Genomic DNA, 15,952 nt, shown 5'->3' on the forward strand with positions numbered 1-15,952 from the left:
TTTGGGCACACCTCGTCCATCACCTCGAGGTTAACTATAGATCTGCTGTCTGTAATGACTTCTAGCGTCATCACTTCTTTGTCGATCAGCGTGGTACGGTTTGTTTGCACAGCTTGGTCGATTGCAGCAATCGGTCATGATTTCCGATTGCGTCTCCGCTGCTGTCATTTGCGGTCTGCGCTCGAATGCCTCCCGTAGCTTGAGGCAGGCAGCTTCCATCCCCGCATGCAGCGCGATCTTGAAGCGCGTTTCCGCCTCTTTCAGTGCATCCTCGATGGATACGTGCGATTCTTCTCTGTTGCTGTCCTCTCGTGAGCCGCTTTCTGCCACTGCGGCGTCTTCGGCTTCTCGGCGGTCAGGCGCCCTCCGATGTCGTCTATTGTCGGTCGGCCGGCCCGCCCCTTTGCCACTCTCACTGGCAGTGGGGGCGGCTGTCCGCTCAGGTGGGCAGCTCGTTGTCATATCTTTGTTCCTCTGCGCTGGGGAGGAGCGTGAGGATTTCTTGCGTCTTCTTCTCCGTCGTCTCTTGGTTTTGGTCTTCTCATGTTCTCCCGGCGCAGCTCACTGCATTTGGTCGATTTTGGCGCGGTCTGCAAAGGCCTTGCAGCCACGCCAGCTGGCCACGTGCGGTCCGCGACAGCGGACGCACGTCGGGGCATCTTCTCGTGGTCTTGTGCATGTGTGGCTGTCATGATTGCCAGCGCACTTGACACAGGTTGATTGGTCGCGGCAGTCTGCAGTCTGAGGGAGCACCGGGGAAGAGACAACACATTACAGGCAGCGCCAGGCGGGCGCGGACGGCAGAGAGAGCACCCAGCGCCCTCTGGGCATAAATACTGGACAAGATCATCCAATAAGGCAGTCTCAGGTAGCGCTGTGCTTGAGCGACACTAGCGTCCGGCAGTAGACCCGATTATTCCACATGAAAAGATCTCGCCAGTGAAGCCTGAAGAGTTACAAGTCTAGTACTGTCAAACTTTGACCTCGAACTGAATAAGAAATTTCTGCGAATTGTACGAAAGTGAATCGTAGAATGTGGGGAAACCGGGAAAGAGAGAATCGAAGCGTCTGGGATGGAATGCTTTAGAAAGATGTTGGAAATTTGGTAGACTGGCACTAAAAGAACTGAGGTTCTCCGCATAATCGGCGAGGAAAGAAATACGTCGCGAACACTGACGACAAGAGGAGACCGGATGATGGGACATGAGTTCAAGGAATAACTTCCCATGGTACATGCGGGAACTTGTAATGGTACTTGAATTACGTATCCATTACGGCACTTCACCTCAATCTCTCGATACCTGCAATATTCTACTGTGTTCCTGTAAAATAGTTAACATATTTCTCTGACAACATTCAGATTTGATTTCATTAATGTAGAGGTACTTCGATACATCGATATGTATATATAGCAATGATATTATTCTTATGTGTATTCTTTCTTTTGTCACTATGATCTTTGACGTACTTGTAACTCTGATTTTTGGGCACGTAAGCGGTTATTAGAGAGTCAAGCTTTGGTCCTCATGTTAAAAATACGCAAATTGTAGTCAGTTTATGAAATGTGAACTTTAACACTGAGGAAGATATTTTCAAGTATGTTTTATATCGTGAAGTGATGTTTTGGAACGAGTTACGTGAGATTGCCAAAAAAGTAATAAAAAAGAAGTGTAACTTAAATTTGGAGTGCTGATTACTTTTTTTCATCACCATTGTCCTAACTTGCAAAAGTTTAATCTTCGAGAATGGTTTATGAAACACATCTATAAAACTTTTGAATATCGCAGAATAACGCCTAGGCGTCTTTGCATCCGTGCTTGGAATCATCACCACCTAGATTTTCGGCGATTGAGCCATGAGTTGACAACGAGACCAGCGTGGGAAACACGAAAAAATGAGTGCCTAGTTTATCCATTATTTCAAGAAATGACTTTATTAAATGTGCTCTAATGTCACCTGCAACATAATATAACTTTGTTGTCCGAAAATGCAATATTTAGCACCGTGAGCAACAATGGTTCAAATGGCTCTGAGCACTGAGCGACTTAACTTCTGAGGTCATCAGTCGCCTAGAACTTAGAACTAATTAAACCTAACTAACCTGAGGACATCACACACATCCATCCCCCAGGGCATGATTCGACCCTGCGACCGTAGCGGTCGCTCGGCTCCAGACTGTAGCGCCCAGAACCGCACGGCCACTTCGGCCGGCCGTGAGCAACACTACAATCATAATTAATTTTTGACCTTTGTTGTGGCAGGGTTGTTATAAACTGTAGAGGGTAAGAACTGTAGACGCTAGGTGCAAATCCTACCTTGAGATGAAGAGCTTAGCGGCCAACATCATACCAGCGGCCAACGTCATACCAGTCACAAGACGGGATCCTAAAAAAAGCTATTTACACAAAAATATTGCTAATACCAATGATATGTGAACTGCGGATGTGGTTTGTCTAATGGTGTACTGCTTCCTGTTGCAGTGGATCGGGAGAGCCAGCGCGTGGAGGCACACGCGTGTGTGGGCGAGGTGACTCGCATCCTGCGAGCAGTGCTGGACAAGTATCCCGCCATGCAGTCGGCGCGGCTGCTCGCCGCTGCGGGTGCGCTCGTGCAACACATGAAAGGTAACACCTGCTGAACTTTGTTCACTAAAATTTCAACTCTAGTCAGCCATTATCTGTAATCATACTTGTCACTCAATACGCTGCCTGTAAATTAAAGTGAAACACCCAGAAGACAAGGTCGTATGTCAGTATATCTTTGTAGACGTACACACCATCGAAGGTTATGTAAATAATTACAGTTGCACTTCTCTGTAAAAGGTAAGCCACCCACCAGGGTGAATTAGTGATGTTCGCGTTTATTGTTGTTACCAGGACTGGTAAGGGGTATACGAGGGGGGACCCAATGACCTTTTTACAAAATTACTTCAGTCACCTTCAAAATACTCTCCATTACATGCGATGCACTTGTCAAGTCTCTTTTCCCACTGTTGTAAGCACGTTTGGAACTCTTCAAGTTTGATATTGTCCAGTGCCGTTTGCGAAGCTGCTTTTACCGCCTCCACATCGTCATAATGCTCCTCTTTTAGCATTGTTGTCATTCGTGGAAATAGGAAAAAGTCGCACGGGGCTAAGTCTGGCGAATACGGAGCGTGGGGAACGACAGACCACCTCTGAGGTGCCAAATAGTGGGTCACTCGTAAGGCCGTGTGTGCTGGAGCGTTGTCGTGATGCAGAAACCAGTCACCTGATCGCCAAAGTTCCGGACGTTTCCTCCTCACATCCTCTCGCAGACGCCTTAAAACATCCAAGTAAAAGTGCTGGTTAACAGTCTGGTCAGGGGGTACGAATTTCCGACGCACAATTCCACGAACATCAAAAAAGACAATGATCATCGTCTTCACATTTGACCTCACTTGCCTTGGGAGAGTTGGGAGTCCTCCACTGGCATGACGCTTGCTTGGTTTCTGGGTCATACCCGTAACACCAACTCTCACCCCCTGTAATGACTTTGTATAAGAAGTTTGGATCAGGTGCAATCTCTGTTTTCAAGTCGTGACACACATTCATGCGGATGGTTTTTTACTCCTGTGTGAGAAGGCGCGGAAAAAAGTTAGCAGCAACACGTCTCACGTGCAAATCCTCACTCAAAATCCTCTGGCACGTGCTACAAATGATTCCTGTCTCTGCTGAATTTTGGTCGATCGTTTGGCGACGATCCTCGTTGATCTTTTGGCGGACCTTTTCAATGTTCTCCACATTTCGCGATGTTGAAGGGCGTCCAGAACGAGCTTGGTCTTCAACACACATCTCACCACGTTTAAAGAGCCCAAATCACTCGAAAAACTGTGTGCGGCTCATAGCGTCCTCCTGGAAAGCTTCCTGAAGCATTTGGTGTGTCTCCGTTGCAGTTTTTTTAAGCAGGAAAAAAAATTTCACATACACTCTTTGTTCTTTTAAAGTTGCCATAACGACTTCGCAGAGGTAACCCGCCAACAGTCAGAGAAACACTATACCACACTTGCACGTTCAGCTCTACACTGACGCCGTCTGCACAGCAGTTTCATGAAGGTCTCTACTACACCATCTAGCGTCAGAACCCTGTACTACGTCTACGAGTGGCAGCGCCCTCGGAGTCCGGTTTCTTTTGGGTCCCCCCTCGTATAAAGGGCGTGAACAGTTTCAGATGTTACGACTTTGTGCACGACTCGGAGACGCCACATATTAGTGTGAGACAGCGTTATCAGCTTCTGAGAGTTTGATAGGTGCCTCATTGTAGGTCTCCATTGAGCTGGTTGACCTAATCATGCAATATCCAGATTTGTGAGACTTTCGGATTTGACAGCGACCTGATGTCGTGGGAAAGTGACGGCAGGCATACTCGTCGTCTACGCTCCGACCGATCGCTTCTGACCTCCAAAAGTAAGAACCACCGTTTTGTGCAACAAGCACATCGTAGTCCCTTCACATCTACGCCTGCCATCGCAGAACAATTAATGGACTTCCTGTAACATTCTGTGTCATCGTGCACCGTTGGTTGGAGAGTAGCAGCAACTGGACCGTCCGATGCTTAGGCTGGCATTAACACTACAACACAAACGGCTACGTTTTGCGTGGTGCAGTGGACTGAAAGCATGGACTGCTGATGAACTGCGTCGTACTGCGTTCAATGACGAACCGTGTTTCAGCACTACGCCGAGTGACTATCGTCGACGTGTACTGCGGCGACCTGGGTGTCACTTTTCAATAGGATAATGCTCGTCTACACATGACACTTATTTCTATGAACTGCGGTGTGATACTGATTTACACCCGTGGCCAGTAAGATCCTCAGAGCTGGCCCCGACAGAACATGCAGAGCTCAGCTCGGGCAACTGCGTCCTACTGCCGCTATCCAGGACAGTTCCAACACTAATTGGCAAGCTTGCCCGAGGAGAGATACAACAGGTTTATGACACCATTCCAAACCTAATCAATGGATGCATCCAGGCGAGAAAGGGTGCAGCTTAATAGTGGTAAGTGGGCTTATACTGCAAATTATTTTTCAATTTGACTCGATTTTGCAATCAATGAAATATCATCACAAACCCTGTCAGTCCGTAAAATTTCATTTCGTTTGCTTCTCTCTTTCATGGTGCTTCATTTTTTTTCTCAGGCTGTGGATCAGGCGGTACATTTACATATATACTCCTAAGGAAACTGTACAGTTTTTAGCAGAGAGAACGTCATGGAAAAAAAACGTTTTTTTTTCCCTGTCGTATTCTATTCGCGTATTGAGCTAGGGAAAATTACTATCTGTTTCTCTTTTCACCATGAGCACTTTTCTTTAAGAAAATGGAGAATTGTGTTAAATGTCTATGTATTTTGACGTATTAGACGATGAAAAACAGTAAAAATATTCTTTCACTAAAAACATAGATGGTTAGAGGATCAGCACGATCGTGCGAGTCCGGTTTTATTTTAGCGTAAATGTTCGCCGAGTTACTGCAACATATTCGACATTATGAAGAACAGTAATATATAAAAACTTGTCCATATTCTATCTTTATTTAACAGAAATGCTAGCAAAATGTTACACAGTTTACAACTGATATTTTATGGCATAAAAACGTAATAATCTCAAAAAATTAATAAAACATTTTACGTTCCTTTGCAAATAACCGTAAGTAGCAGATCGCCAAAACACCTCAGTTTAACGTATTTACAACCTACCGACCTGGTGACAGCATGGTGCTTTTGTCTTTACAAATATTACATGTGCCGCTATGTTTTGGCACCGAGCAGTATCATAAACAAGAGAATTATGTGGCGCAGAACGTGCACAGTCGCCGAAAGTCAGTTGGAAGTAAGACTATGGACCCAATGCGGCAGAAAGTAGCTAACCCACGCTCTTTTGTGGGCTCAGGTGCAAAGAGTTTGCGCTGAATCTTATGATCTTCTATCCATGATCCCTATGCGAGATATAAAACTCGAAAAACATTAGTCCGCAAGGAAACATCAAGCCAAAACAGTGTAAGCCTTGATAACGGCTTCCGTTCGGTGAAAAAGGAAGTCTGTAAGCTCCTTTTGGTATGCCATATCCAGATAAAGCAACTCATTGATGATTAGATCCATTGGAGCTACCATACTGCGTCTATATTGACTGTTACGTTTCACTCGCTGTTCCAGACAATCTCAGACATTTTTTGTAGGATTAGAATGCTACGGTATATTTATAATTTTTAACTTTTTGGGTCGTCTGACTACAACTGAATGAAACACAATTTTCGTGCCATGCGCGTTTCGCTTTTCTTCTCTGCAAGGCATCTTCAGTGGCCTGGAATATATACATATTTTTACTATTTAGTTTTCATTTTGGGGCAATGTTCCTATAGGTTATAAACATTTCAGGTGGTTTGTTTTTGCTATGATGAAGTAATATTTTAAATTCTAATTACATGTTGCGTGGAAGATTTTCCACGTATTACGTTTCTGTTCCATTTTTGGTGCCGTTCCTTTTCTTACAATTGCCACTTCGGTTTTTTTTTTCACGTTTCACAGCACTAGGAACTGAACACTTGTTTTGATGCAATGTTTTAGTTTGTGTAGCCAACTGTCGGATGTTATTGCCAAAGATCGAATGTTATTGCCAACTACACACACACGCGCACGCGCGCGCTTACACAAACAGATCACAGATACTTCAAAAATTACACTCGATAGTTAGCAATAACATTAGATCTTTGGTAATAACATCTGACAGTCAGAAACACAAACCAAAACACTGCATCGAAGCAAGTGTTCAGTTTCTAATGCTGTGAAATGTGGTAAAAACCTCAAGTGGCAATTACAAGAAAAGAAACGGCACCAAAAATGGAACAGAAACATAATATGTAAAAAATCGTCCACACAGCCCGTAAGTAGAATTTCAAATTTTACTACATCATAGCAAAAACCAACAACTAGAACTGTTTATAACCTATAGGAACATTGCCCCAAAATGTAAACTAAATGGTACAAAAATATGTACATATTCCAGGCTACTAAAAATGCATAGTAGAGAATACAGGCGAAACGCGTATGGCACAAAAATTGTGTTTCGTTCAGTTGTAGTCAGACGGTTCAAAAAGTAAAATATTACCAATATACCGTATTACACGCAACTAAGGAAGACAGGACTACATAAATTGAAGATGATTAGAATGTTTTCAGCTTCCTATCATGAAATGTTCACAACACAGTCACCATTAACATGAAGAACAAAGGGCAATACTTTGCCACTAAGAATGTTGAAATAAATATCCTGGTTCACATTCACGGTAACAACAAAAAGTGGGTCCATGTCATGATACGAAAAGCACCCCAAAGCATCGCATAACCACCTCCAGGGTGAAATACACTCTCAGCTACATGGTTTAAAAGACTGATTGTGCCTTTGGTGCACTTCATTCTTTGCATCATTTAAAAAGAGGCAAAATAGCGACTAGCCAGATCACACTACACACCACTGTGAGCGATGATTGTTTCTAAGGTATCACGCTCTAAATGTGCACTGCATGTCGATCTCTTGGCGTTGTTAACTCGGACACTGGTTGAGACTGTTGTATCCTGCCTATTCGTCAAATATGGGGTGCCTAAGAAACCTGCTTTCTCGGATAGCTAGACAACAATTCCAGCAAATCGTATTAATGAATTTTATTTACACACAATAAATAACAATACTTAACTTTGAGAATTTACGATGATGTGTCGCAAGCAAATGGAGACATGGAACATAAACAATCTCTTCAGTATATACAATTCGCAAAACAAGACAAGTATTACTGTTCGTAAGTCGCTGCTATACAAGTGCCTATTTTTCATACCGCTGTCGAAGTCGGCGAACTGCTATAGTGGCCGGCACGAAAATACGGCTTCAATGTCATCTCGCCGTCTTACAGCATTGTCAACTTTTTATAGTGATAATTTCAAATATTTGTAGAAATTAAAAAAAAAATTCGGCCACTCTATGTTTAGTCTACAATATGATGGAGTACTTTCCAAAAGAAAATTCTCACTAGCTGCTAGGAAAAAAATGAGAACTAACGTTACAAGAAATTTTGAGGAAAATAATTTTTTACTTCAACCTGTGTTAGTAACAGAGTCACTAATGTAATTGGACCGAAAAAAATATGAACGTCCTCAAAGTTTACAGATGCATATGCTGCGTCTTTTATTCCAGAAACATAAAAGTATTCTAAGATAAAAAATAAGATATTATAAGATGTGTGAAACTGTGCCGACTGCGGAGCGAAAAATGTAGTCGCTGATGAATTTTCGTTCTGTAGGACTGTAGAGGAACTTCCCCCGAGAAGGTTGTTAAGAAAACTACAAAATTATTTTTGGTAACATTTCAGACATCATTATTGTACCGTATCACGCACAGAGGCAAATTACTTCCTTGATATTCCGTGCGCAGCAACGCGCGAGTCGTCGTAGGCCGTCGCCAAGAGTTTTGTTCGGACTGCTATCCTTAATATGACCGAGAATATTCCCTACTTCCCGAAAATATTTTACTGGCTGCAAATACATATCCTTCTTCCTTGCATCCATCAGACAAAACGCAAATATATCCTACGCAAAAATAATTGTACTAATTTAGAAGCCAATATTTTCACTGAAGTCGAGCAAAATATTTATTCGAAAGTATTTGTGAAACCCAAGTTTTATCTAAATTTTTGTAAGCCTATTATTCTCAGCACGCAATATGTGCTTGGTACACAAAACCCTTGTTCTTACTACTGCAATGTCCCTGTCTTTTGTTACAAATCTCGTCCATCATTACAATTTCTGAATTAAAAACCAAGTGGGCGGAGAAGAGAGTGCATTGAAGTGTTGGGCCAGAATAATCAATTTATCACGGACATTACCCTGTATTTCCCTAGCCATCGGATACTATCGTCTGTCATATTAAAGTAGCACAATTTTACGTTCTAGCTTTTTGTAAAAGTCATCAAGTATCATAGATTTCTATGCTGTTCTCGAAGAATAAGAATAGGTGCTGTGACTGTTCTGATGTTAGTCCATTGTTTGTATATACAGTCTATACAGAACCACCACAACATTTGTCATTTTATGAACTGCATTACCCATACTACGAAACAGCCAGTAAATCCTTCTATGAAAAAAAGGAGTTCAATGTCGAATGTACAAGTAAACCAAATTCAGTAAGATTATATCTGAATGTAAAGACTTTCGATACCGGTTTTTAGCAAGAACTGTTGTTAATTAATGCAGAATTGACAATCTTATTTTACAATGAAATAAACACCCTTAGCTGCTTACAGGCGTTGACATACGTCAACGGGGACAGATGAAAATGTGTGCCCCGACCGGGACTCGAACCCGGGATCTCCTGCTTACATGGCAGACGCTCTAGCCATTTTTTTTTTAATCTCATTTTGTTCGTTTTCGTTTGTTGTATCTGCTCGGGGCGGACGTCGGAAGACACACGTTTCAGTTCGTCGCTAATCCATTTATTCAGTTTTTTTTTATTACAGAAGGCAACGAACCCCCTGACCGAACGCGCTGAGTTACCGTGCCGGCATCGAGCTGAGCCACCGAGGACGTAGAGGATAGCGCGACTGCAGGAATTTATCTCTGGCACGCTTCCCGCGAAACCCACATTCTCAACGTATTGTCTCGCACTACATTCGTAGTGCCCCCGCCCATTACTCGCGGCTCGTTGCCGATTCCCGTAAGAGTTCGGGCACTGTTTGTGCGTTCGCACAGAAGAAGAAGATGGTCAAGTGGCCGGTGAGCCTTAACTATATATACACTAAGATGGTATCTGTTCTTTCGGACATGTCCGAAAGAACAGATACCATCTTAGTATATATAGTCTTATTTTAACTGACAGTTACTTTCGGGAAAACTAATCACCACCAGTTGTGATAAATTTATCAGACATCTACTGTAAGGGAAAAACATTCGAAGTATGTCCTTTCAACTGAAATGAATAGACAAACATTTAAATCAAGTCAGCTTTTTACATAGACGGCTCTTACCGAACTGACGGATTTTCTGGCTAAGTGTCTTCAGATTCACTGTCGCTTGTTTCAGCCATGTGTATCATCACAGATTCTACTGTGGTGTCTCTTAAACCCTGGTTCAAGAAATCAGTTTCTTGCAATGCTTCTGCGTGTTTTACGCACCTCTCCCAGTCCTGTTGAGTAACACTGTCAAGAGCTTCTCGACATCAGCAAGTTTGAAAGTAGTATTTCTTTTCGCTACTTCTTGCTTTACTTGGGCCCATATCAATTCAATGCGATTATACTGGCTGTGATACGGTGGTAGACGTACCACTTGGTGTCAGATTTCGTTTGCCAGGTGATCTAATCCGTGAGTCTTTTTGGCACGTACGATTTCTTCCTTAGACAGGAGTTCACCCTTCGTTTCATGGACTGAAAATGAAACATTCTTTCTCTTTAACCACTCCATAATATCTACCTTGCGCCAATTTGAACATGGCAGATTTTCTACCTCAGTTGAATGGTAGCTGGCATTATCCATCACGATAATTGACCCTTGTTCCAGGCCGACCTCAATGGCCGAGATGTTCTAGGCGCTTCAGTCCGGAACCTCGTGACTGCTACGGTCGCAGGTTCGAATCCAGCTTTGGGCATGGATGTGTGTGATGTCCTTAGGTTAGTTAGGTTTAAGTAGCTCTAAGTTCTAGGGGACTGATGACCCCAGATGTTAAGTCCCATAGTGCTTAGAGCCATTTGAACTATTTTAACCCCCTTCCAGCGCTGACAACAGTCGAATAAACCAATTCTTAAAAACTTAACCATTCATTTCTGAATGGTAATCGGATTGGCAAGAACTTTTCCCACCACAGAAAACAAGTTTGGCCTCTGGTATGAAGCCTGTGGTTAATGAACCAGCGTGGGCGATGATTAATCGGCCACCTCTACCAGTAGGCACTTTCAAACTGCCGTTTCCTTTGGAGTCGTGCCATATATACTTACTGGTGTGGTTCTATGGAACCCAAGTTTCATCCAAGTACACTTCAGGCCTGGTGCCTTCAGCACGCAAGAAGTGCATTGTACGCAAAAACTTAGCTCTTGCTGCTGCAATGTATGTGCGTTCCATTAACAATTTCCGTCCGGCATTACAATTCTTGAATCGGAAACCGACGGAGCGGAGAAGACGAAGAACGGAGGATTCTCAGGCCAAGTAATTAATTTTTTCACGGAGGTCAGCCTGTATTTTTGTAGCCGTTGGATACTCTCCTCTGTCGTGATATTCAAGTACAGATCTACGCACGTTCTCTTTGTTAAAATCGTCAGAGTCGGTTGATTTCCGTTCACGTTCGTATCCCTTTCTTGGAGAATCGAAACACTCATTCATGTCTGGAGATTCTGCCAATGACACAGATTTGCTAGTATGGCCTACAGTTGACTTGGAGACACCATACGCTTTAGCAGTAAGTTTATGAATTTGCGTAAAATTTAAGTTATTCCTCGCTTCTTCATTGTCGGCCAGATCAGTAAAAAACTTGAGTACATTCGATATGACAATGTTCGAATGTTTACGAAAGTCTTTCCGCCCTTTACGCACCGACCGGAGGAGTGCTACATCTACATCTACATGATTACTCTGCAATTCACATTTAAGTGCTTGGCAGAGGGTTCATCGAACCACAATCATACTATCTCTCTACCATTCCACTCCCGAACAGTGCGCGGGAAAAACGAACACCTAAACCTTTCTGTTCGACCTGTGATTTCTCTTATTTTATTTTGATGATCATTCCTACCTATGTAGGTTGGGCTCAACAAAATATTTTCGCATTCGGAAGAGAAAGTTGACGACTGAAATTTCGTAAATAGATCTCGCCGCGACGAAAAACGTCTTTGCTTTAATGCTTCCATCCCAACTCGCGTATCATATCTGCCACACTCTCTCCCCTATTACGTGATAATACAAAACGAGCTGCCCTTTTTTACCCCCTTTCGCTATCCTCCGTCAATCCCACCTGGTAAGGATCCCACACCGCGCAGCAATATTCTAACAGAGGACGAACGAGTGTAGTGTAAGCTGTCTCTTTAGTGGACTTGTCGCATCTTCTAAGTGTCCTGCCAATGAAACGCCACCTTTGGCTCGCTTTCCCCACAATATTATCTATGTGGTCTTTCCAACTGAAGTTGTTTGTAATTTTAACACCCAGGTACTTAGTTGAATTGACAGCCTTGAGAATTGTACTATTTATCGACTAATCGAATTCCAACGGATTTCTTTTGGAACTCATGTGGATCACCTCACAATTTTCGTTATTTAGCGCCAACTGCCATCTGCCACACCATACAGCAATCTTTTCTAAATCGCTTTGTAACTGATACTGGTCTTCGGATGACCTTACTAGACGGTAAATTACAGCATCATCTGCGAACAACCTAAGAGAACTGCTCAGATTGTCACCCAGGTCATTTATATAGATCAGGAACAGCAGAGGTCCCAGGACGCTTCCCTGGGGAACACCTGCTATCACTTCAGTTTTACTCGATCATTTGCCGTCTATTACTACGAACTGCGACCTTCCTGATAGGAAATCACGAATCCAGTCGCACAACTGAGACGATACCCCATAGGCCCGCAGCTTGATTAGAAGTCGCTTGTGAGGAACGGTGTCAAAAGCTTTCCGGAAATCTAGAAATACGGAATCAACTTGAGATCCCCTGTCGATAGCGGCCATTACTTCGTGCGAATAAAGAGCTAGCTGTGTTGCACAAGAACGATGTTTTCTGAAACCATGCTGATTACGTATCAATAGATCGTTCCCTTCGAGGTGATTCATATTGTTTGAATACAGTATATGCTCCAAAACCCTACTGCAAACCGACGTCAATGATATAGGTCTGTAGTTCGATGGATTACTCCTACTACCCTTCTTAAACACTGGTGCGACGTGCGCAATTTTCCAGTCTGTAGGTGTGCCGGCCGGGGTGGCCAAGCGGTTAAAGACGCTACAGTCTGGAACCGCGAGACCGCTACGGTCGCACGTTCGAATCCTGCTTCGGGCATGGATGTGTGTGATGTCCCTAGGTTAGTTAAGTTTAAGTAGTCCTAAGTTCTAGGGGACTGATGACCTTAGAAGTTCAGTCCCATAGTGCTCAGAGCCATTTGAGCCAATCTGTAGGTACAGATCTATCGGTGAGCGAGCGGTTGTATATGATTGCTAAGTAGGGAGCTATTGTATCAGCGTAATCTGAAAGGAACCTAATCGGTTTACAATCTGGACCTGAAGAATTGCCCGTATCAAGCGATTTGAGTTGCTTCGCAACCCCTAAGGTATCTACTTCTAAGAAACTCATGCAAGCAGCTGTTTGTGTTTCAAATTCTGGAATATTCCATTCGTCTTCCCTGCTGAAGGAATTTCGGAAAACTGCGTTCAATAACTCCGCTTTAGCGGCACAGTCGTCGGTAACAGTACCATCGCCACTGCGCAGCGAAGGTATTGACTGCACTTGCCGCTTGTGTACTTAACATACGTCCAGAATTTCTTCGGATTTTCTACCAAATTTCGATAAAATGTTTCGTTGTGGAACCTATTAAAGGCATCTCGCATTGAAGTCCGTGCCAAATTTCGCGCGTCTGTAAATTTTAGCCGATCTTCGGGATTTCGCGTTTTTCTGAACTTCGCATGCTTTTTCCGTTGCCTCTGCAACAGCGTTAGGACTTGAACTACAAGTAGGCCGTTGCTCCTGCACTGTTGTTCACCATCGAACACACGTCAAAGCACCTTTTTAAAGACAGAAAGACACTGAAATCAGACGTGAACACTCGATATAGCACGGTAACATTGAGCTTTCAGCTGCTCTGGCCTACCGCACCACTACCTACATGGTAACAAAGCCGAGAGGCGGGAGAATCACAGCCCGCTCCTGCTGGCCGCAGGCAGCGGCCGTGACTTTGAGTACTCTACTTCCGTGCTGACCACTTTAGTCTTCAACTGGGCAGCGGCCAGGCGGCGCGGCGCTTATGTTCTCTTCGTGTCGAGGGCACTGCCGCCCTGGAGAGGCGTGCAACTGACTGACGTCTTCTTCACAACCCTCTCTGCTCTAACGTTCCCGATCGGCGTGCCGACGCTTGACGATACGCCGGAACAGAGACAGACCTGCATTCTACATCTACATCAACATCTACATCCATACTCCGCAAGCCACCTGACGGTGTGTGGCGGAGGGTACCTTGAGTACCTCTATCGGTTCTCCCTTCTATTCCAGTCTCGTATTGTTCGTGGAAAGAAGGACTGTCGGTATGCCTTTGTGTGGGCTCTAATCTCTCTGATTTTATCCTCATGGTCTCTTCGCGAGATATACGTAGAAGGGAGCAATATACTGCTTGACTCCTCGGTGGAGGTATGTTCTCGAAACTTCAACAAAAGCCCGTACCGAGTTACTGAGCGTCTCTCCTGCAGAGTCTTCCACTGGAGTTTGTCTATCATATCCGTAACGCTTTCGCAATTACTAAAGGATCCTGTAACGAAGCGCACTGCTCTCCGTTGGATCTTCTCTATCTCTTCTATCAACCCTATCTGGTACGGATACCACACTGCTGAGCAGTATTCAAGCAGTGGGCGAACACGCGTACTGTAACCTACTTCCTTTGTTTTCGGATTGCATTTCCTTAGGATTCTTCCAATGAATCTCAGTCTGGCATCTGCTTTACCGACGATCAACTTTATATGATCGTTCCATTTTAAATCACTCTTAACGCGTACTCCCAGATAATTTGTGGGATTAACTGCTTCCAGTTGCTGACCTGCTATATTGTAGCTAAATGATATGGGATCTTTCTTTCTATGTTTCGCAGCACATTACACTTGTCTACATTGAGATTCAATTGCCATTCCCTGCACCATGCGTCAATTCGCTGCAGATCCTCCTGCATTTCAGTACAGTTTTCCATTGTTACAACCTCTCGATATACCAAAGCATCATCCGCAAAAAGCCTCAGTGAACTTCCGATGTCATCCACAAGGTCATTTCTATATATTGTGAATAGCAACGGTCCTACGACACTGCCCTGCGGCACACCTGAAATCACTCTTACATCGGAAGACTTTCTCCTTTGAGAATGACATGCTGCGTTCTGTTATCTAGGAACTCTTCAATCCAATCACACAATTGGTCTGATAGTGTCTGATAGCATTAAGTGACAGCGCTCGTGTTTGAAACCAGTTGTGACTGACAATGTGTAACACTCGTGTAGAGGTTTGGGTTGGATGACGTCTGATTGGTGGTGGAACTGAGCTGCTTGTGGCCGCGATAGCCTGTAGTTTAAAATCAAAGGAGTGTTTGCAGAGATTTGGTGGGTAGATATCAGGTCGTTGTTTGACGTTCCGTCAGGAATACTACATTGCTAAGTAAACTTTTATTTAAGAACCTTCAACATCGCAGGGCGTCAGCAATCGTTGGTTAATGTACTAAAAGACTAAAAACCCGCCTCGATTGCGAAAAAAACACCTAGTGTTAGGTGTTAACCCAGGTTTCGGCGTAAATAACTACACCTTCTTTAGAACAACAATAAAACCGACAAGTGCCTAAGAAGACCTTTGTCAATGATTAAAAGAACAGCATAGCTATACCTTTATAAACGAGAAAGAAAAGGAATACACAAACAGTACATATGTACAAAGTCAAAACCACTACTTAACTTAATGGTGTACGCTCCACCTCACACCGGCCTATGTTCGATGAGCCATGAGCCGTCATAAACTGCAGCTACAAATGGTCGCTCACTTTAACAGGCCTGACCCGCTACCTATGCACATGCGCAAGACAAGGGATGTTACTTGAATGCGCATGCGCATACGAATACGAGAAAGTTTATACATGGGTCGGGGCTAAATAGCCCATATATTCCCAACCGTGGATCAACGTATATCAAAAAATGGATTGGATACAACAAGAGACAGGCTAAATAGG

The 15,952-nt window shown here is 43.7% G+C and overlaps 1 protein-coding gene across 1 annotated transcript in view; it reads left to right on the forward strand.

Moving 5' to 3' along the window:
• Positions 1-15,952, forward strand: part of LOC126184045 (rho GTPase-activating protein 45-like) — a 636,308-nt gene that overhangs the window by 345,587 nt on the left and 274,769 nt on the right. Inside the window, exon 4 of the mRNA XM_049926404.1 lies at positions 2,481-2,624. Within this exon, the coding sequence (XP_049782361.1) occupies positions 2,481-2,624 (144 nt within the window). The remainder of the gene's footprint in view (positions 1-2,480; positions 2,625-15,952) is intronic.

The sequence above is a fragment of the Schistocerca cancellata genome, chromosome 4 (assembly GCF_023864275.1).
Source record: "Schistocerca cancellata isolate TAMUIC-IGC-003103 chromosome 4, iqSchCanc2.1, whole genome shotgun sequence".
NCBI classification, from domain to species: Eukaryota; Metazoa; Arthropoda; class Insecta; order Orthoptera; family Acrididae; genus Schistocerca; species Schistocerca cancellata.